Source organism: Myotis nattereri (assembly GCF_964212035.1).
Source record: "Myotis nattereri genome assembly, chromosome: 2".
NCBI lineage: Eukaryota > Metazoa > Chordata > Mammalia > Chiroptera > Vespertilionidae > Myotis > Myotis nattereri.
The window spans coordinates 23,299,278-23,323,820 of NC_138076.1; the positions used below are offsets into that span (position 1 = coordinate 23,299,278).

Here is a 24,543-nt window from a genome sequence, read left to right on the forward strand (position 1 = left end):
TTGATGCTACATAGCTAAATTCAAGCAATACTTCTATGTCATATTGAATTTATAAGAATATCTCAGTAAATGTAGATTCAAAAATGAAGTGGAGGAAGAAAAATAATCCTGCAAAATTTATCAGGGTGAAAAATACTTATCTGGCTAAAAATGCCTATTAAAGCTCATGTAAGACATCTTATAGTTATCCATCTGCTTTCTTTTAGAATTCATATGAAAGATCAGATTAAGGTCTTTTTAAAAAAAAATGTGAAAGAAATTATAAAACAAATATTCCTTGTGTGAAAGAAATTATAAAAATTTCTTTCTTCATATTTAACACTAGAGGCCCGGTGCATGAAATTCATGCACGGAGGGTGTGTGTGTGTGTGTGGGGGGGGGTCCCTCAGCCCAGCCTGCACCCTCTCGCAATCCAGGACCACTGGCTCCTAATCGCTCACCTGCCTGCCTCATTGCCCCTAACCACTTGCCTGCCTGCCTGATCACCCCTAACTGCTTCTGCCTTGGCCCCTGCCACAGTGGCTTTGTTCGGAATGACGTCAGGAAGGTCGTTTGGCTGTCCAGTCTAATTAGCATATTACACTTTTATTATTATAGATTCCTAAGGTAGAGCCTCTATAACTGATATAGTCCTTTTAAGAGAAAACAAGGACTGTATCAGTTATAGAGGTTCTGCCAGTTAAAATGTCCATAAGTGTTCCACTGGTTAAAAACTGATGTAGATGTGCATATTTTGATGTCAGATCATATGTCATGTGTATATTCTTACATTCAAATACAACATTTAAGATTCACTTTTTCCTTTCCAACCTTTTACTTAATATCTATTTATACCATTTCTTACCTCTTGTGTTAATTTTGGTATGAACCTCAAGCTGGGGATCGCTTGAAACCATACAAGGCCACCAAGGATAGGTTCCCACCTTCGACCAAACAAGATCGCCAACCTGGAACTTAATGCCAGCGGACACCTCTGTTGTTGGAACAGAAGATAATATTGGCTGAACCTGTAGAAAAAGGTCATAAAACTACATCAGCAGAGAAATTTTGAAGATGAAACTATGCAAAGTACATTTAACATGCTCTCCGTGTAGAATTACCTTCAATTATACTTTTATCTGATACCTGCTATCCATAACTAACAAAGGGAAGAGAGGAGAAAAATAATAAGCCCAACTCCAAATATTAAAAATAGGATTGATGATTTCTATTACCATATTATAAGGTATCTTGAGAATTCACATAATGTATTAAAAAGTGGTTATAATTTTGGAAAGGAAAATAATTCACTGAAAATATCTTCCTTTTAAACCAGTTATAAGATTTATTTCAGTATAACTTCTAAAATAAAGAAGTATGGACTATAATGTATTAAATGTGTTGTAATCTAATCATTCTATTTTCACCTTCTTATGCCATATTTGATTAGACAGTATTCAATAAAGTAACTCACCAAGGTTTCCTCTTTTAGTACCGGTTCTTCTCTTGGTTTTTCAGAAACAGGATCAACCCTCTCATTTGGTCTCTACATGAAAAGGTATAGGGAAAAAGAATAAAACGGTAAACCAAAGAATAGTGACACACACACACACAGACACACACACACACACAATCAAAGAAAACTAAATATAGCAAAGAGAATAAAGGACACTTATTAACTGGATAATGTAAAGAGTAAGAATACAACTTATGCAGTACTTAATGCTATGTCTTAATAGTCATTTTCTATTCTATGCCATAGCTATACCTCCCATCTATTTTATTACTTTTAAAACTGAATTTCTTAATTTGCTTGTTTTGGTGTTTGTTTGTTTTTTAAACCTATCAGGGAGCAGAAAAATGAGCACTCTGAAATTGCTAAGATGTAGCTTGGATTTTTTCTGAAGAGCAATTTGGCAAAAATGTATGAAAAGCATTAAATTTTCAGACTCTGACCCAGCAAATCCACTTCTAAAAACATATACTGAAAAAGCATATAAAGAGAAAAAGAAGGGAGAGAAAAAGAAGATATACACACCAGTGCTATTTGTCAAAGTGAGCACTAGAAACAGTCTAGATGTTCAAAATGTAGAGTTTGTTAAATTAATTGTGATATAAATAGACAGTAAAATAATATAAATACATTTTAATATGACATGAGAAAATAAAAACATAATGCTACTTAAAAAGAGCAAATTGCAAAGCAGTTTGTATAGTATGATTCCAACCTTGGAAAAATAATTTTTATGTGCACAGAAAAAAAAGACTAGAAGGATACCACCACATGATGGAATATGTGACTTTTTGTGTGTGTGCGTTTCTGTATTTGTCAAACTGTCTATAATAATAAACATCATGTTGCTTTTCTAATAACAAAACCCACAAATCTGTTACTTAAAAATGAATTTCTACAATCCTTGGGGAGGTAATTTAAAAGTATCTATCAAAATTCAAATTATGTACACTCTTTAATCTCCTATATTTTAGGAACCTATTCTACAGAAATACAAAAAATGAGAAAAATCTAAGCAGAGGGATGGTAACTATAGAAGTGTATCATGTCAGTAATCTACGTGTCTACCAACATCTTCCTACTTTTTATCTGATACACTGTACACCAAATTGATAAAAGCAGTTATCTTTGGGAAATAAGATTAGGAAAACATGAGGGAAGAGCTATACTTTTGTATTATCTGCATTTTCTGTAAAAAAGCAAATTACTTTTGTAATGTAAATTTTAAAAAAATTTCTCACTTGTCAAAGAACAGAATTTAGTTTAGATGGCTTAGAAAGAGGAATATATCCATCAAATAAGGTCTTCATTCCATTAAAAAATATAGCTAATTTTATTTTTTTATTTTCACCCAAGGATATATTTATTGATTTTTAGAGAGACAAAGAGAGGGAGGGAGGGAGGGAGAGAGTGAGAGAGAGAGACAGAGAGAGAGAGAGAGAGAGAGAGACAGAGAGAGAGAGAGAGAGAGAGAGACAGAGAGAGAGAGAGAGAGAGAGAGAGAGAGAAGAGAGAGAGAGAAAGAGAGAGTGAGAGAGCGAGAGAAAGACATCGATGTAAGAGAGAAACATTGACTGGTGACCTCCTGTATTCGCCCTGACTGGGGATTGGACCCACAACCTTTTGGTGTATGGGACGATGCTCCAACCAACTGAGCCACCTAACCAGGGCAAAAAAATATGGCTAATTTTAGAAGCTACTCAAAATTCTCATTCAATTAATTAAAGACATTTAAAACACTATTGTAGCCCTAACCAGTTTGGCTCAGTGGACAGAGCGTCTGCCTGCAGACTGAAAGGTCCCAGGTTCGATCCTGGTCAAGGGCATGTACTTTGGTTGCGGGCACATCCCCAGTAGGAGGTGTGCAGGAGGCAGCTGATTGATGTTTCTCTCATCGATGTTTCTAACTCTCTATCCCTCTCCCTTCCTCTCTGTAAAAAATCAATAAAATAAAAAAACAAAAAAACAAAACACTGTTGTAAAAACAAAGTTTTATTAAATAAAGCTAATTGTAGAAAGATTTTTAATTAGTAGGAAATTATAAGCTAGACTAATATATCCCCAATCCCAAGTATTAATTGTTCATTCAATAGTGCCCACAACTTTCCAGGAACTGTTCTAGAAGTTTGGTATACAATAGTGAAACAGATTGTGATCCCTGACCTCATAGAACTCTACAGTTGTGTAGGATAGACATTAACCAAACAAAAACACAAGCAATATACTAATACAATGTAAATGTATGAAGAAAAACAATGGTGTGTGGGTGTGTAGGGCAGTGTAAGGAGTTGGATGTGGGTGTGTATATCTTTAGATACAAAGCTCAGGAAAGGCCTCAGAAAGTAAATTACAATCTGAAAATCAAAGGAAGAGGAGTTAGTCTAGTAGAAAGTGGGGGAAAGACCATCCCAAAAAGAAGTGGCATATGTGAGGTCCCTGAGGCTAAAAAACAAAGGCCATTACAACTGACTTAACTGCCCTAAAGAGGAGAGAGGATACAAAATGAAAGTAGAGATGCAGGCTACATTACAAGGGCCTTGTAAGCCATGTTCAAATGTTTTACCATCCGTGTAGTGAAAAACCACTGAAGAGGATTAGGTAGAGAGGTAACATGCCAATTTGTTTTTAAAAGATCATGTTAGCAGTTATATGGAGAATATTTTGGAAGGAAGTAAGAGGAGAAGCAAAATGTTTAATAGGAGGTTAAGAAAAATAATGGAAATGGCCCAGGTGAAAGAAGGTACTAGCAACTTGTTGATGGCACAAAATTAGCTCCATCAGCTGCATTTGTGGCAGTCCCCAAAATATCTAATATAATAGGACACACTCAACTGAGCAAGGAAAAAAATATCTATGTTCAAAAGAAAAAAATTTTTTCCTGATCACTAGTGTAATAATAAAGCAGTTTAGAAATACTGTTCACATTTGCATAGGCCCATTAGGTAGCTTCATTTTCAGTCTACAGGTGTAGCTTACACCTTAACCTCGGTTTCTCCTTCTCAAGCTACAGCAGGAACACAGGGCCACTTAAGAAGCAAAAATGTAGTCAAGAAAGTGAGTCATCCTCCCCACATTTAATCTTCATGATGTTTGGGTGTAAGGAATCTCTATAACTCTTTCTGAGGGCAGATAGGTAAGGAGTAACTAATCTTTGCCAAACAACAGAATCTTATTATTGTAAGAACTGGTCTGAACCCCATTAGCTTTTTTCCCTTTCTGGATTAAAGACAGAATTTCCTTCAAAACTTTTAAATTACTCAAATGTCTTATCTTTATTTAATTTTTTGTTTTGTTCTAGATTATTCGTGTTTCCTTCAGGCTGGCTTGAAATACTGTTAAAATCACTTTCCTAGGATTTTTTTTTTTTTTTTTTGCGCAGTCATTTTAAAAGAAAACAAATGGCAAGGGAGAGAAAGAGAACCAAGAAGATTTATCCCAGCTTTCAAAACCATATAACTAAAAGAAGGAAAAAGAAGTCAAATAAAGATACTGCAATGATAGAAAAGGAATACTAGGAATACTCTGCACATACATTGGAAAATGTGCTAATGCATGAGCAAAATAGAATTATCTAGGTGGTATTTAGAGATCTCCAATGAGCTCAAAAGAAAGGTAAAAGGATAAACCAAGAGATAGCATAGTAACACAAAAGTTAATTAAGGAGAGAAGTTTTTAAGACAAAATGGTCAACAGAAATCAAACATTTAAATTCAAGAAAAAATAAGGAGCCAGAAAATGTCAACAAATAAAATCCACTTTCTTTAGTTGTTCAAAGGATAGATAAGCTTAAGAGTAATTAAAATCAAGTAAGGGCAGAAAATACCGTTTTGGTACTAAATTTATGACTTTATGTATATACCACTTTTTCATATTTTAGTTGATTCCACATGGAAAGATCTCTATTCCAGGAAAGAATCACAGGAAGTTTCTTAAAAAGGAAAAAAATATTAAGAGAGCAGCTGAAACAAAATTACATTATTCTAAATACCCCTCTTTAAAAATTTGGTCTACTACTTTTATTCAAACCCAAGCAATTTATTCATATGAATAATATGCATCAAATATGGCAGAATTCAAAACCCTTAATAATTTTCAAAACATTAAGCAAAATCCTATTATCTAAAAGAACCAAAAACCTATGTCAATAATTTAAGGTGAAAAGAAAAATTTTAAAAATATTTGTACTGATTTTTAGAGAGAGGAAGGGAGAGGGAGAGAGAGAAACATCTGATGTGAGAAAGATTGATTGGCTGCCTTCTGTAGACCCTCCCACTGGGGATCCAGCAGCAACCCATACATGTGCCCTGACCTAGAATTGAACCAGCAACTTTTTGGTGCACAGGATGACGCCCAACCAACTGAGCCACACTGGCCAAGGCTAAAAGAAAAGTTTAAAGGCAAAATAAATTGTCCATTTTTTAATTTTCTGAATAACTGCTTAAGTTCATAATCTTAAAAACTAAAAAATATGTACAAAAAGAACATTTTACATGTGAACAGGTTCTAAGAATTTTAAGACCTAATACTCTGAGGCTAGAAAACTAAATATAACCCCTAACGTAGTGCTAATGGGACTGAATCAGCTCTTTGGCTTTTTATAAGTAAAAATGGCAAGCTAAAAGTTAATGAGACTAGCATTAGTGGATAAGCCCAGAGGTGCTGGTGGAAGACCAATGTTTGAACAGGGCCTTCACTCACATGCCTGAGGCATTACACCTGCTGAGGAGGAAGAAATGCAGTAACACTTCCACATGTTTCTAATTTGGTGGAAGTAAAAACAGCTAAAGCAGCTTTAAAAAATATACAACTTCAATAGTGATCTGAGGTCCCCTGCTGCCTAGATGTTTGGACATTTTTTTTCATTGTTGAGAAGACATACTTAGGTTGTTCTAAATAACAGCCACTCTTTAGAAGGCCAAACAGCTCAGAATTGGGAGGAAATACTTGTAGATCAAATACTAATAAAAAAGAAAAAGTGATATCTTAAAGTGAGATTCTGTTTGCTCAAAAAAGAACCTATGAATATATATCAGCTTGAGGAAAAACATTCCAGACTTTTCCTGCAGGCACACAGTTCGCATTATGCTTCCCTAAGGTACTGGGGGAAGGGAACTGTCCAGTGGAGTCAGCACTTTTACTGGGGCTTTGCTTTCACTCCTACGCCCTTTCTAATGCTAAACACCCAAGGTTTGGACCCCTAGTGACAACCAGAGGCACAAAGGTGTCAAAAACTAAAACATTTTTTAAAACTGTCCTGAATGAAGCAAAACAGATGTTCTAGTTAAGGAAATGCCATTAAAAAACATAAGTTTACAAAACATTAATTTGTGCGCATCAGTAGCTATCTATAGAGCTTAGCAAAAGCATGATACCAACAACAAGCAAGAGCGAGCCTTGGGAGCTCTAGCTTTAAAGTTCTACTGTCAGAATAAAGTACAATTTTTATGGCACCCACTTCTTTTTTTCAAAAAAAAAATTTATTTTCTTGATTTTAGAGAGGAAAGGAGAGGGAGAAAGAGATAGAAACATCAATGGTAAGAGAGAATCACTGATTGGCTGCCTCCTGCACGCCCCCCACTGGGGAGCAAGCCTGCAATCCAGGTATGTGCCCTTGGCCGGAACCGAACCTAGGACCCCCGCAGTCCGCAGGCTGATGCTCTATCCACTGAGCCAAACCAGCCAGGGCTGCTGCTGCTTCTTTTTCTTTCTTTCTTTTTTTTTAATATATATATATTTTATTGTTTGTTTACAGAGAGGAAGGGAGAGGGATAGAGAATTAGAAACATCAATGAGAGAGAAACATCAATCAGCTGCCTCCTGCACACCCTCTACTGGAGATGTGCCTGCAACCAAGGTACATGCATGCCCTTGACCGGAATCAAACCTGGGACCCTTCAGTCCACAGGCCGATGCTCTATCCACTGAGCCAAACCGGTCAGGGCTGGCATCCACTTCTTAAGCTTCTAACTGCCCTCCACTTGTGATAAAATTTTAATTAATCAAAATTCAACTTACAAGAACTTAGCTTTTCATTTCTTTGAAGGAAAAGACAGGAAGGAGGGGAGAAAGAGAAGAATGGGGGAGGAAGAAAAGGATGGGCGAGGAAGAAAAGGAGAAGGAAAAGAGAGGATAGTGAGGAGAGGGAGAGAAATAAGAAAAAAATCTACATTTCCCCCCCCAAAACACTCAACTTTCAGGCAATGGCCTTGTTAATATTTAATGCAATCAATGCCAGTTTCTACAGCTGTATCTACAAATTGACATTCCCTTACTTGAAGATATTATATAATCCTAAATAATGAAATATTAATTTATGTTTCACATGATTTACTAAAAAAGAAAATAACCATAACTCTTAAATTATATCTAGCCTTTCTAATGCCTGGATATGATAGTTAACTGAAGTTTTAAGTGATATAAAGCATAGCAGATATCCAACAAAGACAGAATTGGCTTTAAAATCTCATTGCAGAGTGATTACTAGAAATATCACTGCACTGAATTTTTCCTAGATTCCAATAAAGCAAAAAGTAGATATGAAAAATAGCCTGTCTTATCCTGCCTCTAATTGCATCCAGCCCTATTTCTATTTTGATATATATTTTAAGTCATTTTATCAATAAAGGGAAAAAGTCTAGCCTATTAAATAAAATTGGACATTCTTCTACTTGCCAGATTCTCTAGAGCAAAAGCAAGATGGAGCCAGCAAGACAGTTCTTAGGAACTGAGCTAAAACCAAATTCAGTTTTGTGCATTTTCGTGATTCCCAAAGGTCATAGTGCATCACATATATTTTCATTTCAGATCTAGGGAAGAAATGCTACAGTGAATGTATCTGGAGTGCAAAAAGTTAATTTCTTTTGTTTATTCATTTACTTAATTGTCAATATAAGATACTATGTGAGGTAAGTTCTGTGTGGGGCATTTAATAAACAATAGAAGAAATTGAAAGGCATTTAAGAAACTATTTAGTTCCAAAGCCTTCATTTTACAGTTCTTACAAAACTAAGACACCATAATAGCTAGTGTCCCTGATTACTCTTTATCTCATTACCTGGTTTTATTTTCTTCATCTGAACTTACATATGTACACACTAGAATAGAAGCACACAAAAAGCAGGCATCTTTACTTTTCATTCATTGCCCTACTTTTAATTCTAAGTGCCTAGCACACGGTAGGTACTCAATGGATATCTGTTAAGTAAATAAGAAAACTATAGGGATTGGGCCTAAACCGGCAGTCAGAGATCCCCCGTGGGGTCCCAGATTGGAGAGGTTGCAGGCTGGGCTGAGGGACACCACCCCCTAGTGCACAAATTTGAGTGTACGAATTTGGTGCATCAGGCCTCTAGTCATAAATAAATCAATAAACCAATAAACAACAAGTGCTGGAGAAGATGAGGAGAAAAGGGAACCTGGGTGCACTGTTGGTGGGACTGTACATTAGTGTAGCCATTATGAAAAACAGTATGGAGATTCCTCAAAAAATTAAAAATGGAACTGCCATCCAATCCCGCAATTCCATTTCCCAGCATTTATCTGAAGAAAACAAATACACTAATTTGGAAAGATATATGCACCCCTAAGTTCACTATAGCATTACTAGTAATAGCTAATATATGAAAGCTATCTAGATAGATGTCCATCAAAGATGAATGAAGATGTGGTACACACACACACACACACACACACACACTGAAATATTATTCAGTAATAAAAAAGAATGAAATCTTGCCATTTGTGACAACATAGATGGACCCAGAGGGTATTACGCTAAGTGGAATAAGTCAGACAGAGAAAGACATACCACATAATCTATAATAATAAAAGTGTAATATGCTAATTAGACTGGACAGCCGAACGACCTTCTGGACGACCATCGGGACGAAGCCGGGGCTGCAAAGGCTGAGGTAGCAGCCGCCGTGGCTGCAAGGGCTGAGCCCTTGCACAAATTTGGTGCACTGGGCCTCTAGTCTCACATATATGTAGACTATAAAAAACAACACCAGCCCTAACTGGTTTGGCTCAGTGGATAGAGCGTCGGCCTGCGGACTCAAGGGTCTCAGGTTCGATTCCAGTCAAGGGCATGTACCTTGGTTGCAGGCACATCCCCAGTGGGGGGGGGGAGGGGGCGCGCGTGCAGGAGGCAGCTGATCGATGTTTCTCATCAATGTTTCTAACTCTCTATCCCTCTCCCTTCCTCTCTGTAAAAAATCAATAAAATATATTTAAAAAAACACACACACCACCACCAAAATAAATGTATAAACAAAACAAAGCAGAAATAGACCCATATATAGAGAGAACAAGCTGATGGGTTGTCAAAAGGGAAGGGATGGGAGGATGTGGCTAAAAAATAATGTATATAAAAAAAATCATGCCTGAAGGTGCCCAACCCACATGAGGGATCACAGGATTAGGTGTTACCATGGTTCTTTCCACTGTCGTGTGACACTGATTACTAAAACAAAAAGTGTGAATAAATATGAACCAAAAACTTAAACGAGAGTGAGTCTCTAGACCTAACTACCAGTTTACAAGAAATATAGGGACAGAACTTGGTAATGATGCCATTGGGACGCAATCAACAAAATCCGGAATATGAAACCCTCTGAAGGAGAAATACCCCATTTCTTTAATAAACACATTGTAAGAAAAAAAGCAGTGAGGGGAACCTGTTGATTTAAGAAGTCCTAAGAAACATATCTACCAGATGCAACGTATGGGCTTTACCTAAATTCTGCTTTAAACCTATCAACTGAAAAGCAAGCATACACCTTAAGTTACCTAAGAAGGATAATCCTTCTAAAAACTGTGGCTGGAGTTTTAATAAATATATTCAAAAACAAACTCTGATTTTAATAAAAAGAGGTCCTTTATTGCTTTAGGTTATTTTGTAGCAAACACAATAGTAGGGAGTGCTAAATCTAGGAATCTAGGCTCTACTGGCAAAAGTTGGTCTAAAAAACATATAAACAAACATCTTCTCTTTGCCTTTACTCTTCATTTTCAGAAACAAGTTTATTAGAAGCAAATAAAAATAAAGGTATTAGACAAAGAAACATAAAAAGCAAGTTCTTAGTGTCACATGTTATAATATTGTTTCACTCTAATGATGTCCATTCATTTATTCAACAAATATTTTCTCAGCACTTATTGTATTAGTCTAAGCTCCTTATTAGAGATTAGAAGAAAGAAGTTAACAGAAATATTTACATTTAAAGAGATAAACACTGAAAAATAGCTCTAGGATCTCCAGTAAATGTGAAACATTACAGAATTTTTCAAAAAGATGTTTCAACTTACATTTTGTTCCTCTGGTTCTAATTTGGGGATTTTGTGTGACTTGCGCTCTTCAGATCTAGATGAGTCATGTTTGTTGCTTTTTTTCCTCTTTTCTTTTCTGCTTTCATGCTTTGACTTTGTGTGCTCACTTGCCTGTACTTCATTTAAAAGGTCTCCACAGAGGGAAGACTCAAACAATTCCCTGCCATTCTGGATAGTTTTGGTTATTTTCAGTTTAATTTCAGGTGAGCCAGTCTTCTTTGGAATCACAGTTTGTGGTACCGAAGGAGGTGGTAGCTGTGGAGGAGAAGGTTTTTCCAGAATTTCATGTGGTCTTGTGTTTGGAATTTCTGAATGGTAATAGTCAGTGGGGCTAAAGTTTCTAACTGCACCAAAGCCATTGGCTGATCCATTGGGATACTGATTATAAGACTGGTATTTGGTTTGAGTTTCATACATGCTGATTGATGGTGGATAGCCATTTGTAAGTGGAGGAAGATCTTCTGTTGTAGGTGCATACTGAAAGCCTTGCTGCAAGGTAGCTTCATATGGTGTATGGCCACCATCTTCAACAATGTCACTGCTGTTATCAAAGGCATCCTCCTGACGGATGTTGACGGAGTCAATAAGTTGAGGTGGTTGCTGAATTGTGTTTCCCATGATCCCTTGCATGAAAGAGAAAGAGAAATCCATTGTTCTGCTCCAGCATCCTTAACTTTCCCTTTTTCTCATCGGGCCTAAAGTTTTAAAGGGGAAATTAAAAGGTATTAATATCCTCACAAGCTAAAAGCTAATCAATTGAAAAAGTAATAAACTAAAATATTCTGAACCCAATTTTGATATCCAGATATGCAGAAACACTAAATATTTTTAAAACAGGTAGCCAATATAATTGTAACACAACACAAATACATTTTTATCTTAAAGTCTTATATGCTTAAAAAATCTCAATTACTTTCAAAATAATTTTAGTACAATTTTTAGTCTCTTTGTAAACATGCAAGATAGCTTTCTGTTTTCCAAGTTAGAGATCATAATTCTAATGTTAAACCTGTTATTTGCAATATAAGCAGTTCAGACACATATAAATTAGGTCCCTCAAAGCTTCCTTTAAATCACTCATGTTCTGTCCAGTAGTTCTTTTGTCATTACAAAAAGACTAAAATCTTATTGCAAGTACATATATATCTATATCTATATATCTATCTATATATATAGATATAGATATATATGTATAAAACCCTAATATGCAAATAGAGCAAACAGCAGAACAACCAAACAACCGGTCACTATGACCTGTGTTGACCACCAGGGGGTGCACGTGGAACATGGCAGGCGTTGGCTACGGCGGGATGGTGGAACAGGTGAACGGGGGCTCCAGACCAAGGCAGGGCGCTGGTCACTATCATCAGGGCGAGCCTCTGAAAATTCTTTGTTCCCACGTGCCGTGGTCCCACCCGGTGCTCTCACCTACTTCTGGTGCAGGCCCAGCTTGCACCTGCTGCCAGCGCCATCAGTGGTTGCGAGCAGCAGTTGCCAACCTTGATCATCCTAGGGCTTCTCCACCTCCCTCTGCTCCTGAGGGGAGATCGGGCCGGCAACCGCCTCTCACATCCGTTGCTGGCAACAACCCTGCTCACACCTGCTTCCCGGGCCTGGCACCGATCCCAATCACTCTGCACTGTCAGCAGGTGAGAGCAGGGCCGGCATTGTCATGGCAGCAGCAGGAGCGGGGCTGCTGGCAGAGAGGGGCCAGGCAGGGGTGTGGAGGATGGGCTGAGACCCACCCCTGTGCCCATGGCAGCTTCGCAGCCCACAGTTCAAGGTTTACGAATTCGTGCACTGGGCCCCTAGTTTTAAATACAAAAGTATAAATGCCTATTACTCTCCTTCATCATCCCCATTATTCTATGTCATGAAAAACTACTGTAAACACCTTGCTGGGTATTCTTCCAAATATTTCTTCATACATCCTATATAATAAAAGGCTAATATGCAAATTGTCCTCTCGACCAGGAGTTTGACTGGGAGTTCGACCAGAGGCCCCCCACCTGGATCGGGGGCCAGCCAACCTCCCACGTCCCCTCCCCACAGCCAGCTCAGCCTGATCGGGGCAGGCTGGCTGGACCCCGCCTGTGCACCAGGCCTCTAGTTTACATATAAAATTTAAAAAATGGGGTTTAGGCCCAAGCTGGTTTGGCTCAATGGATAGAGCATCGGCCTGTGGACTGAAGGGTCCAGGGTTCAATTCCCGTCAAGGACACATGCCTGGGGTTGCAGGCTCAATCCCCAGTAGGAAGCATGCAGGAGGCAGCCAATCAATGATTCTCTCTCATCATTGATGTTTTTATCTCTCTCCCTCTCCCTTCCTCTCTGAAATCAGTAAAAATATCTTTTTTTTAAAAAAACAAGGTTTATTCTGTGACTTACTTGTTCAACTCAATATATCCTATATATCTTTCTACATCAGCATGTATAAATTTCATGCATACTTCATTCTTTAAAGCAGTGGTTCTCAACCTTCTGGCCCTTTAAATACAGTTGTGACCCAACCATAAAATTATTTTCGTTGATACTTCATAACTGTAATGTTGCTACTGTTATGAATCGTAATGTAAATATCTGACATGCAGGATGGTCTTAGGTGACCCCTGTGAAAGGGTTGTTCGACCGCCAAAGGGGTTGCGACCCACAGGTTGAGAACCGCTGCTTTAAAGTAAACAACTGTGTTATCTACCATAATGTATTTAACCATTTGTGTACTGACAATCATTTAACTATTCACAATTGTTTGAGATTATAAACAGGTCTACAGGAAACTTTCTTAAAACTGCATATTTGTGCACATGTATTCCCATCATACAGATTTGAAATTTTGAGAGACTGCAAAAATATTCTATAGTTTGCACTACAGCAATTTACATTCATACCAATAGTGTGTGAAGATATCTGATTCTCTAGACCAGCCGTGGGCAAACTACAGCCCGCTTGAAATGAATAGAACTATTGAAAAAAAAGACCGTACCCTTTATGTAATGATGTTTACTTTGAATTTATATTAGTTCACACAAACACTCCATCCATGCTTTTTTCCGGCCCTCCGGTCCAGTTTAAGAACCCATTGTGGCCTTCGAGTCAAAAAGTTTGCCCACCCCTGCTCTAGACTCTTGCCAGTATCTAGTTGTTTTTAACCTATAAATTTATACTATTTATAATAGTATAAATAGCAGAATCATCTGGGATACTTTTACAAAATGCATATGTCAAGGTCTATCTACTGATAAATACGATTCAATAAATCTGGGATGAGGCCTAGAGCATGAGCATTTTTTTTAATATGTTTTTATTGATTTTTTTCTTAGAGAGGAAGGGAAAGGGAGAGGCAGAAGAAAAGGGAGAAGGAAAAAGACATCAATCAGTTGCCTCCCATAAGCACCCCTACTGGGAGTTGAACCTACAACCTAACCTGGGTATGTGCCCTGACTGGGAATTGAGCCAGTGACCTTTTGTTGCATGGGATGAAGCCCAACCAACTGAGCCACAACAGCCAAGGCTAGAGCATTAGTATTTTTAAGACTACATTCCAGCTGATTCTGATGCACACTCTTTTTCAAGTTATTGCACTATAATCTTTACATTACAGTCATTAATTATATTCTTAAAATTATTGTACCCCATCTAGAAGATGTCTAAAGATGACCGTATTATGTAAGAATGTTATAATATAGAAAATCATCTGTTAGGAAATGCTCTAAGACTACACTGCTTTTTCATAAGGTTTGATGAGCTCACATCTTGAGACCTAGGATTAACAGAGTCAGATATTATTTTGATAATTCCATAAACATTTCTTCTAGAAAGCTCTAAAGCAGAGGACTTCACTACTGCATGCAGTCTTATGAACTGATTATAGATACCTGAGATACTATGAAGAAGGATTCTGACGCTACAGCTCAGTTCAACTCTGTGACTGATTAATCATGTCTACCATCTTGCCCTGGCCAGTGTGGCTCAGTTGGTTGGAGTGTTATCCAGTACACCAAAAGGTGGCAGGTTCGATTCCTGGTCAGGGCACACACCCAGGTTGCAGGTTTGATCCCTAGACGGGTCACCAATTTTCCTTCCTTTTTTCCTCCCTCCCGCCCTCCCTCCCTCATCTCTCTCTCTAAAAAAACAATGAAATAATAATAACAATGTCTACCATCTTGGTTCTAGCAGGATTTACCATAATAAGGTATGTAACCCAAAAAGCAAACGGGGTGGGGGATCTGACAATACACTTTTAAAGGTGTATCCACTTAAACAACTGCTGTTTATTCTGTTAGCAAATGGGAAAGCAAAAGTTTTTAGAAGTTTCTAAAATTTTAAACAAATGTATACAAGCAAACAAGAAATCAAACTGCCCGCCAAAACCGGTTTGGCTCAGTGGATAGAGCGTTGGCCTGCGGATTGAAAGGTCCCAGGTTCGATTCCGGTCAAGGGCATGTATCTGGGTTGCGGGCACATCCCCGGTGGGAGATGTGCAGGAGGCGGCTGATCGATGTTTCTCTCTCATCGATGTTTCTAACTCTCTATCTCTCTCCCTTCCTCTCTGTAAAAAATCAATAAAATATATTAAAAAAAAAAAAAAGAAAGAAAGAAAGAAATCAAACTGCCCATACTGCTCTATAGTGGAACAGGGGTAGAGGTATCAGAGAGCAAGGTCATTTTTTTTAGCAGCTACTCTGGGACAAGCGCTTTATACATTATCTCATTTAATTTTCATAACACCTCTGTAAAATAGGTGGCATTCAGTTATACGTTCTGAGAGGATTCATTTCTTTTGTTCACGTATTTTATTCCTTAGTCACTGCCAAAATAACTACTCTATAATAACCATCACCAACACTTAAATCATGCTTAGTATATGCCAGGAACCATTCTATATGCTTTACATACAATAAGACATTTAATTCTCCCAACAACCTTCAGGTAGATATTAGTATTTAGTTCCATTATAGATGGGGAAATAGAGAACAGAGAGGTTAAATGACTTGCTTAAATGCGCAACACTAGTTCTTAAATGACAGAAATGGGCCTCGATCAAGGCAGTCTGGTTGCAGAGTCTGTGATCCTAACCAGCATAAATACTGATAATGCTGATATTAAAAATTATTTCTTTATATATAGTTTAAAATTGAAACATTACGCTAATTTGACCCTTGGCAAAAATGTATAGCTCACAGACACAGAGGTATGCTCTAAAGTTCTGTAAATACACATGGGGCAACTATACCGGTGGAATTCAAAAGTTTTTCCAACTTCCAACTTGAAGACAAGTTAACTATTGACATTTGACAAGATGCAACCTATGTTTTTGGTTCTCATTCCTGTCATATAGATCAGCTTCCAGATTAACCTCCCAAATTATACAGAGGTAAACTGAATCTCAAAATGAGGAAACAATCAGACAAACCCAAAAGGTAAAAATACTCTCAGACAACTGGCCTGAGCTCTTCAGAAACCACAGGTGGAAAGAAAGAGTATTTTAGATTTTAAAAGACAAGATTTAGACAACCCAATTCAGTGCACAGACTTTGATTAAATCCTGGATTTAAACACACACCCACAGATAAAATATACATATTTTGGAGAAAACTGATAATTTTAAATATGAACTGGCTATTAAACAATGGAGCTATTAATTTTCAAGGGTATGACAATAATAGTATTTTGTTTATATAAGAGAATGTCCTTATTCTTAGGAGAGCCATGCTGAAATATTTAAAGTGTCATGGGATCCACAACTTTCAAATGGTTTAAGATTTAAAAGTACATATACATAGAAGGCATAATGTTAACAACTAGCTAATCCAAGTGTGAACTGTAATATTCTTTTTAACTTTCTTAAAAGTTTGAAAATGTGAAAAGTAAAATGTTGGGAAAATCAATAATTTGACTAAGGTAAAGTGGTGAAGCCTGCATTAAATCTTGACACCATATTCTGACCAATTAAGCCAAACAGTCCACAGTATATTTTCTAGAAAGTTCAAGCATTAATAGACACACACATTTTCATATTATTTATCCAAATAATACAATAATGCAGTCAAGAAAGCAGTTTTGATCATTTTTTAAAAAGCTATTTTAGGACTATAACTAAACTCCTTTACAATGATTTTTATAATTACAGGAGCCTGGGAGCCAGTCTCCAAAGACCAGACGTACTGACTGACATCAAAGTTAAGACCTTATAGAATTAGGGGGGCTCTTTAGTAAGCATAGGCTCAGAATCAAACTGCCAGATTAAAAAACCAGATCCAAGGCTTTAATTTAGGCAACTTAATCTCCCTAAATCTCAGTTTCCTTATCAAGAAACTGTAGATACTTACAATTTTCTGTTTACCTTGTGTTGTTAAGAATTAAGAGTTAATCCATGAGCAGTACTTAGGACACTGCCTGGAGTATAGCAAGAGCTCAATATCAATTGGCTAGTATCATTGGAGTGCAAGGCTGGGCAGAAGAGCTTGTGAAAAACTTGAACTTTCACCTAAAGTTGTTTAAAATAGTATAATAGACCAGATACGATTTTATGGTCAAGACTCAAAATAATAGTGTACCTGTAGAACAGAAGGTAACTAAGAATTAAACTGTGTGACCATTATAATTATAAAAGACATTTGAGAAGAACAATGTTCACTAGGAAAGGAGGCAGTCTGACCACGAAAGACAGGTAGGATGTGGAAGTTAGGTGTTTTTAACCCACTAATTTTAAAACTACTCAGTACAGGCCACCAAATATTCTCACCTATGTCCTCGATAAATCCCTGATAAAGATGATATAATTTTTTATATTACTAAAATAGTAGTAATAATCTAATCTAATGAAAGAGAAACATGCAAATTGACCGCACCTCTACTACAACCCAAGGCACGCCCACCAGCCAATCAGAACGACTATATGAAAATTAACCCAACCAAAACGGCGGCCGGCAGCCATGGAGCTGGAGCAAGCAGGAGGCTTGGTTGCCCCGGCAATGGAGGAAGCCAAGCTTCCCACCTGCCCTGGCTGGCTGTGGCCTCCGCTCAAAGCAACAAAGTTTCAATTATAGAAGATAAATAAATACCAGATACCTGCTTCCAGCCAGCCTCCACTGGCAGCTTAGGTGGCTGGGGGCCGTGGCCAGCCTGCAAACAGCCATCAGCTCCTCACCCAGGCTGGCCAGGCACCCCAGCGGGGACCCCCACCCTGAAGGGGCTGTGGCCAGCCAGCAAACAGCCGTCAGCCCCTCACCCACACTGGCCAGGCACCCCAGCGGGAACCCCACCCTGATCCGGGACACCCTTCAGGGCAAACCAGCCGGCCCCCACCCATACACCAGGCCTCTATCCTATATAATAAAAGGGTAGTATGCAAACTGACCCTGACAGCAGAACGACTGGTCACTATGACACACACTGACCACCAGGGGGCAGACGCTCAATGCAGGAGCTGCCCCCTGGTGGTCACTGCACTCCAACAGGGGGAGCTCTGCTCAGCCATAAGCCAGGCTGATCGCTGCCAGTACAGCAGTGGTGGTAGGAGCCTCTCACGCCTCCTCAGCAGCACTAAGGATGTCCGACTGCAGCTTAGGCCTGCTCCCCGCTGGCAAGTGAACATCCCCCGAGGGCTCCCAGGCTGCCAGAGGGATGTCTGACTGCCAGTTTAGGCCCAATCCCCCCGGGGAGCAGGCCTAAGCCAGCAGGTGGACATCCCCCGAGGGTTCCCAGACTGCGAGAGGGCACAGGCCAGGCTGAGGGGACACCCCCTCAAGTGCACAAATTTTTGTGCACCGTGTCTCTAGTAGTAATAATAATAATAATAGCTAACATTTGAGGACTTATTATGTGTCAATACCATCCCCTAACTGCTTCATATTGGTTATATTATTTTATTCCTCATACCATCCCTTTGAGGAAATACTGTTACTACCCCCATTTTACAAATGAAAAGTGAAGGCCAGCATAATTAAGTAACTTGCCCATAGGCACACATCTTGTAAATGGAGGATTCAAACACAAGCACTCTGTTCCACAGCACTGGCTTGTTAAGTAAGCTAATTTCCTACAATCCATAAGTATGTAAAGTAAATAGCAACAAAAACAAAAATATTCACACTTTATACTTCAGGAGTTAACAATTTGGTGGGAAATACCATAATGATACTAGTCTTCCAAGTAAATGATCCCACCACAGGCAAACAATTTATGGCAAATTCTTCCTTAGACCAGTTTCTAGTTTTTTTAAAGAAAAATAAATCAACAAATACTTTTTTCTTAATTTTGTTTAAGCTGTCTATAAATAGTTTTAAAGGAAAAAAGTTGAAAATTATCAACTAAAGATTTAAGGCTCTGATTTATTTACCAACTTATTCATGAGGGTAGTCTAAGAGGAAAGTTTATAGAATTCTTAAGTGAAATCTATCTCAGACACAGAGTTTTAAAAAAAGGAAGCATGTCACGTGATTCAACTTGAGACTATAAGTATCAACTACTCATGATATGTTAAAATGTATAGTTTAAGTCAGTTTAAAAAAATCTCAAAATGAACAATTCTCTGGTAGACCATACATATTGCTGGATTCTATCTTATAGAGTTACATGCTATACTGTATATACTTATTTTTCTATCCTTAACACCAGTGTTTCTCAATGAGAAAACTTTCTATTTTACTAGAGGCCCAGCACACAAAATTGTGTGCAGTTAGGGTCCCTAGACCTAGCTTGTGATCAGGGCCATGTTCCACCCCGCTGCCGCCACAGATCAATTGGAGCCTGAGGGCTGGGAGGAGGGACCAAGAGGTCTGCCTTCCACCGGCTCACCAGTCGCTGCCATGCCACTCACCCCTGTTCCCCCATTAGCCATCCCCTGATCAGTTGGAGCCTGCAGGATGGGGGGAGGGACCAAGTGGTCTGCCTTCCTCCTACTCACCAGACCCCAGTTCTGCCCCACCACTGCCACCCATTGATTGGAACCTGGCCAACCTGATCGGGGTGTTGGGGGCAATCCGGCCTGAATCAGGCTGGTTCGCTGGCCACAGTGGATGTCATAGCGACTAGTCATTAGGTCGTTATGGTTGTGATGGCATTATGGTCTCTGGCTTTTTATATATATAGACTAGGGGCCCGGTGCACGAAATTCGTGCACTGGGTGTGGGGGGGGGGGAGGGGGGGAGAGTGTCCCTCAGCCCAGCCTGCCCCCTCTCACTGGGAGCCCTCAGGCGTTGACCCCCATCACCCTCCGATCGCCTGATCGGCCCCTTGCCCAGGACTGACGCCTCCGCCAGAGGTGTCAGGCTTGGACAGGGGACCCCTATTTCCCCCTGATCACTGGCTCTGGCCCCCGCCCAGGCCTGAGGCCTCTGGCCCAGGAATCATGCCTGGGCAGGGGACCCCCATCTCCCTCTGATCGCTTGCTCCACCCCCCGCCCAAGCCTGATGCCTCTGACCCAGGCTTCAGGCCTGGGCAAGGGGACCATCATATCCCTCCAATCCCCGGCTCCGCCCCCCACCCAGGTCTGATGCCTCAGCCAGAGGAGTTGACCCTCATCACCCTCCGATCACCAATCACCGGATCGGCCCCTTGACCAGGCCTGAGGCCTCTGGCAGAGGTGTCAGGCCTGGGCAGGGGACCCCCAGCTCCCTGCGGTTGCAGGCTCCGCCCCTGCCCAGGCCTAACGCCTCTGGCCTAGGCGTCCGGCCCAGGCAGCGGGGGGCGCCGCGATCATGGGCTTCGCTTTAGGCCCAGGCAAGGGACCCCTAGCTCCTGGGACTGCCAGCTTTGACCGTGCCCAGCTCCCATCGCTGGCTCCACCCCTACTTCCTGCTATCACTGGTCAGGGCGGCAAAGGCGCCTGATTCTCCGATCATGGCTGGGGGGCAGCTCTTAGCTCCCCCCTGGGTTTCAGATCACTGTCAGTGGCAGGGGGCTTCTTCCTGCTTTCCCTTTCGCCTCCCTGCATTGTGCCTACATATGCAAATTAGCCGCCATCTTGTTGGCAGTTAACTGCCAATCTTAGTTGGCAGTTAATTTGCATATAGCCCTGATTAGCCAATGAAAACGGTATCGCCGTACACCAATTACCATTTTTCTCTTTTATTAGTGTAGATTATACATCAAAATTCCTCATGTTGGTACCATTATTCAAGCTTTTGGAAATAACAATCATTCTAAGATGTCATATAAATTGCCTACTTCTGATTTCAGACCCATCTATCCCTTAAATACATTCCTAGGTTACTTAACTTATAAATGCAACCACAACACTTATTAAAATTCCTAAATGACTCCTAGAAAAAGTTGAAGCACCTTGGCTTACAGAGCACACCCTCCAAGCAAGGTCTCTACCAACCTCTCCAACCTAATGTCACTTCTGTACACTAGTAATTTCAAATTTCTGAGAATTACTACACCCACTAGGATTCTGTACCACTGTGCCTTCACTAATGTTATGCCTGATGCCTAATATGCCCCTTTACACATTTTTTGGCTTGACCTTTAACCAACTTTTGAGCTCAACAAGTCATCTCCAAGTAGTAACTTAAGCTGTAGGCTAGTCTGAGTAACTTCCCTCTGTGTTTCTAAGATATACTATGCAGGCCTCTTAGAATTAATCATGAAACAACCTGTTTATGTGGTTTTTCTTAAAAGCAGGAAGTAATTTTTTCATCCATGTGCTCCAAGAACCCAAAGCCAATGCTCAGAGGAGAGGCTTAATAATCTTTTAAACTGAACTATGTAAACTTAAGGGAGTTATTACATATAAATGAAATGCTTTAAAGAGTTGTTGAGGATTTTTCCGTGGAGAATGCGAGATAATATAAATGCAATTACAGCCTCCTATGCAGGTACTATCCTTGGCAAAATCTGACTGCTTACCTCGCCACTAATGACTGAGATTCTCCTTAGTTCTTGGCTAACTTTCCCTTCAAGGCTTAAAACACCAAGAGACTGATATGAAGTCAAATAAATTTCCAGAGAGTCTATTAACCCAATAAAAATCCCCAAGAGATATGTGATTTCCATAATTCAGAAAAAAGGGTGGTCTTCTTTTACCCCAGAATAAACAAGGGATCCAGATGTTTCTTTTTGTGAACTGTTGCAAGGAACAATTCTCATGGTTTATGATAAATCCACAGTCTGTATGTTTCCATAGTAACAAGAAAAGAATGCATGCACACAATCTGCAGTAATGTACCAGCTATGCTGGTTCTTGAAAACCTGGCGTTTTTACTGTTTGAAGATTTCCATGGAAAAACATTTAAAAACAAAATTTTAAGACACATACTGTTGAAAAATTAGAGGGTCATTTTGTTTTAAAGCAAAAAGTCTAAAGAAATTCAGTATACAAAGGCACATTTAAGTATACATTCTTTGAGGTATTACAAGATAAAGCTATCAAATATATTAATGTACTGATTTCTAACTGAATGATCACTTACCATTTCAAAATCAGATCCTATCTATATATATAAAAGGTTAATATGCAAAGTGTCCCCTTGGGAGTTCAACCCAGAGTTTGATCGCTTGTTATGACATGCGCTGACCACCAGGGGGCGGCGCAGAATGAAGGAAGGCCCCCATCGGCCCTGATTGCTGGCCAGGCCTAGGGACCCTACCTGTGCATGAATTTCGTGCACCAGGCCTCTAATATTGAAAATAATTTAAGCCCTGACTGGTTTGGCTCAGTGGATAGAGCGTTGGCCTACAGACTCAAAGGTCCCAGGTTCAATTCCAGTCAAGGGCATGTACTTTGCTTGCAGGCATATCCCCAGTAGGGGGTGTGCAGGAGGCAGCTGATCGATGTTTCTAACTCTCTATCCCTTTCCCTTCCTCTCTGTAAAAAAATCAATAAAATATATTTTTTGAAAAAGATAATTTTTTTAAAAAATATATTTTATTGATTTTTTACAGAGAGGAAGGGAGAGAGATAGAGAGTTAGAAACATCGATGAGAGAGAAACATCGATCAGCTGCCTCCTGCACATCTCCCACTGGGGATATGCCCGCAACCCAGGCACATGCCCTTGACCGGAATCGAACCTGAGAACTTTCAGTCCTCAGGCCGACGCTCTATCCACTGAGCCAAACCGGTTTCGGCAAAGAAAGATAATTTAATACATACACAAATAAGCCTCCTTAAAACTTCAGCCATGAATCATATTTAACTACTGAATATGAAGATTTCTTTTTAAAAAATATTTATTGATTTTTTTAGAGAGGGAGGAAAGGGAAGGAGAGGGAGCAGTAAAGGGAGAAGTGGGGGCGGGGGGGGGAGAGAGGTGAGAAACATTGACCAGTTGCCTCTCGCATGCACTCCAACCTCGGATTGAACCCACACCCCCAGTATGTGCCCTGACCAGGAATCTAACCGGTGACCTTTCTGTGCACAGGATGATGCTCAACCAACTGAGCCACACTGGCCAAGGCTGAATATGAAGACTTCTTGATGACAGCATCAAGGGATATTTTCATTTTATTATTTTTCCCCAAAAAACTACACAGAAAAAAAGTAGAGAAGGGAATTAAATTTTTTTTCCCTTAGAGAGTGAGGAAGTGAGAGGGAGAGAGAAACATCAATATAATAGCAAAACATCAATCAGCTGCCTACTGCATGTCCCCAAGGGATGGAGCCTGAAACCCAGGCATGTACCCTGATGGGAGAATCATACCAGTAATCTTTCAGTGCATGGAATGATACCCAATCAACTGAGCCACACTAGCCAGGGTTAATATTTTTTAAAATATGGTCCACTATTTTCAATACACAGGTTATCAAGAGTGAAACCAGAGGCTCTATAAAGTAAAAATGTGAAAACAATGCTTAACCTATAGGAAGAATGCTAAAATCCCCACATGCCAGGGGTTTTAAAACAGACTCCTTTCTTTTTGGTTCTTTGTTCTACTCACATTTTAATCTGATTATATGATCAGAGTAATCTGTATTGCACATTTGGCTTTCACAATTTAAAAATCATTTAATTGTCAGTAATGTAATAACAACAGTGTATGAAGAAGAAGAAGAAGAAGAAGAAGAAGAAGAAGAAGAAGAAGAAGAAGAAGAAGAAGAAGAAGAATAGAGCCCTGCTACCATCAACATATCAACAAATGACCAAGTGCTGGAGAGGATGTGGAGAAAAGGGAACCCTAGTATGCTGCTGGTGGGAATGCAGACTGGTGCAGCCATTATGGAAAATAGTATGGAGTTTCCTTTAAAAATTAAATATAGAACTGCCATTTGGCCCAGTGATCCCACTTCTAGGACTATATCCTAAGAAAACCAAAACACCAATCAGAAAGAATGTATGCACCCCTATGTTCACAGCAGCACAATTTACAATAACTAAGATCTGGAAACAGCCCAAGTGCCCATCAGTAGATGAGTGAATAAAAAAAGCTGTGGTACATTCATACCATGGAATACTATGCAACAGCAAAAAATAAGTGTCTCTTACCCTTTGAGATAGCATGGAGAGACCTGGAAAATACTATGCTAAGTTAAATGTCAGTCAGAGAAACACAAGTATCACATAATCTCACTCATATGTGGAATCTAAGTAACAAAATAAACTGATGAACGGAATGGATCCAGAGACATGGAAGCAGGGAACAGAGTGTGAAATCTCGGAGGGAAGATGGGGGAGGGTTGGTGGGTGGGAGTTAATCAAGATACCCGTTATTTAAAAAAGCACACAAAATACAGAAGGCAGCAGGAAAAGAGGAAGGCCAAATTTGAGATGGATTGACTC

The 24,543-nt window shown here is 39.5% G+C and overlaps 1 protein-coding gene across 1 annotated transcript in view; it reads right to left on the reverse strand.

The window, feature by feature from the left end:
* NSD3 (nuclear receptor binding SET domain protein 3) overlaps nucleotides 1-24,543 on the reverse strand; it is a 108,761-nt gene that overhangs the window by 61,294 nt on the left and 22,924 nt on the right. The window contains exons 2-4 of the mRNA XM_081082686.1: nucleotides 10,799-11,514; nucleotides 1,454-1,525; nucleotides 845-1,007 (exon numbers count right to left, since the gene is read on the reverse strand). Of these exons, the coding sequence (XP_080938812.1) occupies nucleotides 845-1,007; nucleotides 1,454-1,525; nucleotides 10,799-11,470 (907 nt within the window). The 5' untranslated portion in view covers nucleotides 11,471-11,514. The remainder of the gene's footprint in view (nucleotides 1-844; nucleotides 1,008-1,453; nucleotides 1,526-10,798; nucleotides 11,515-24,543) is intronic.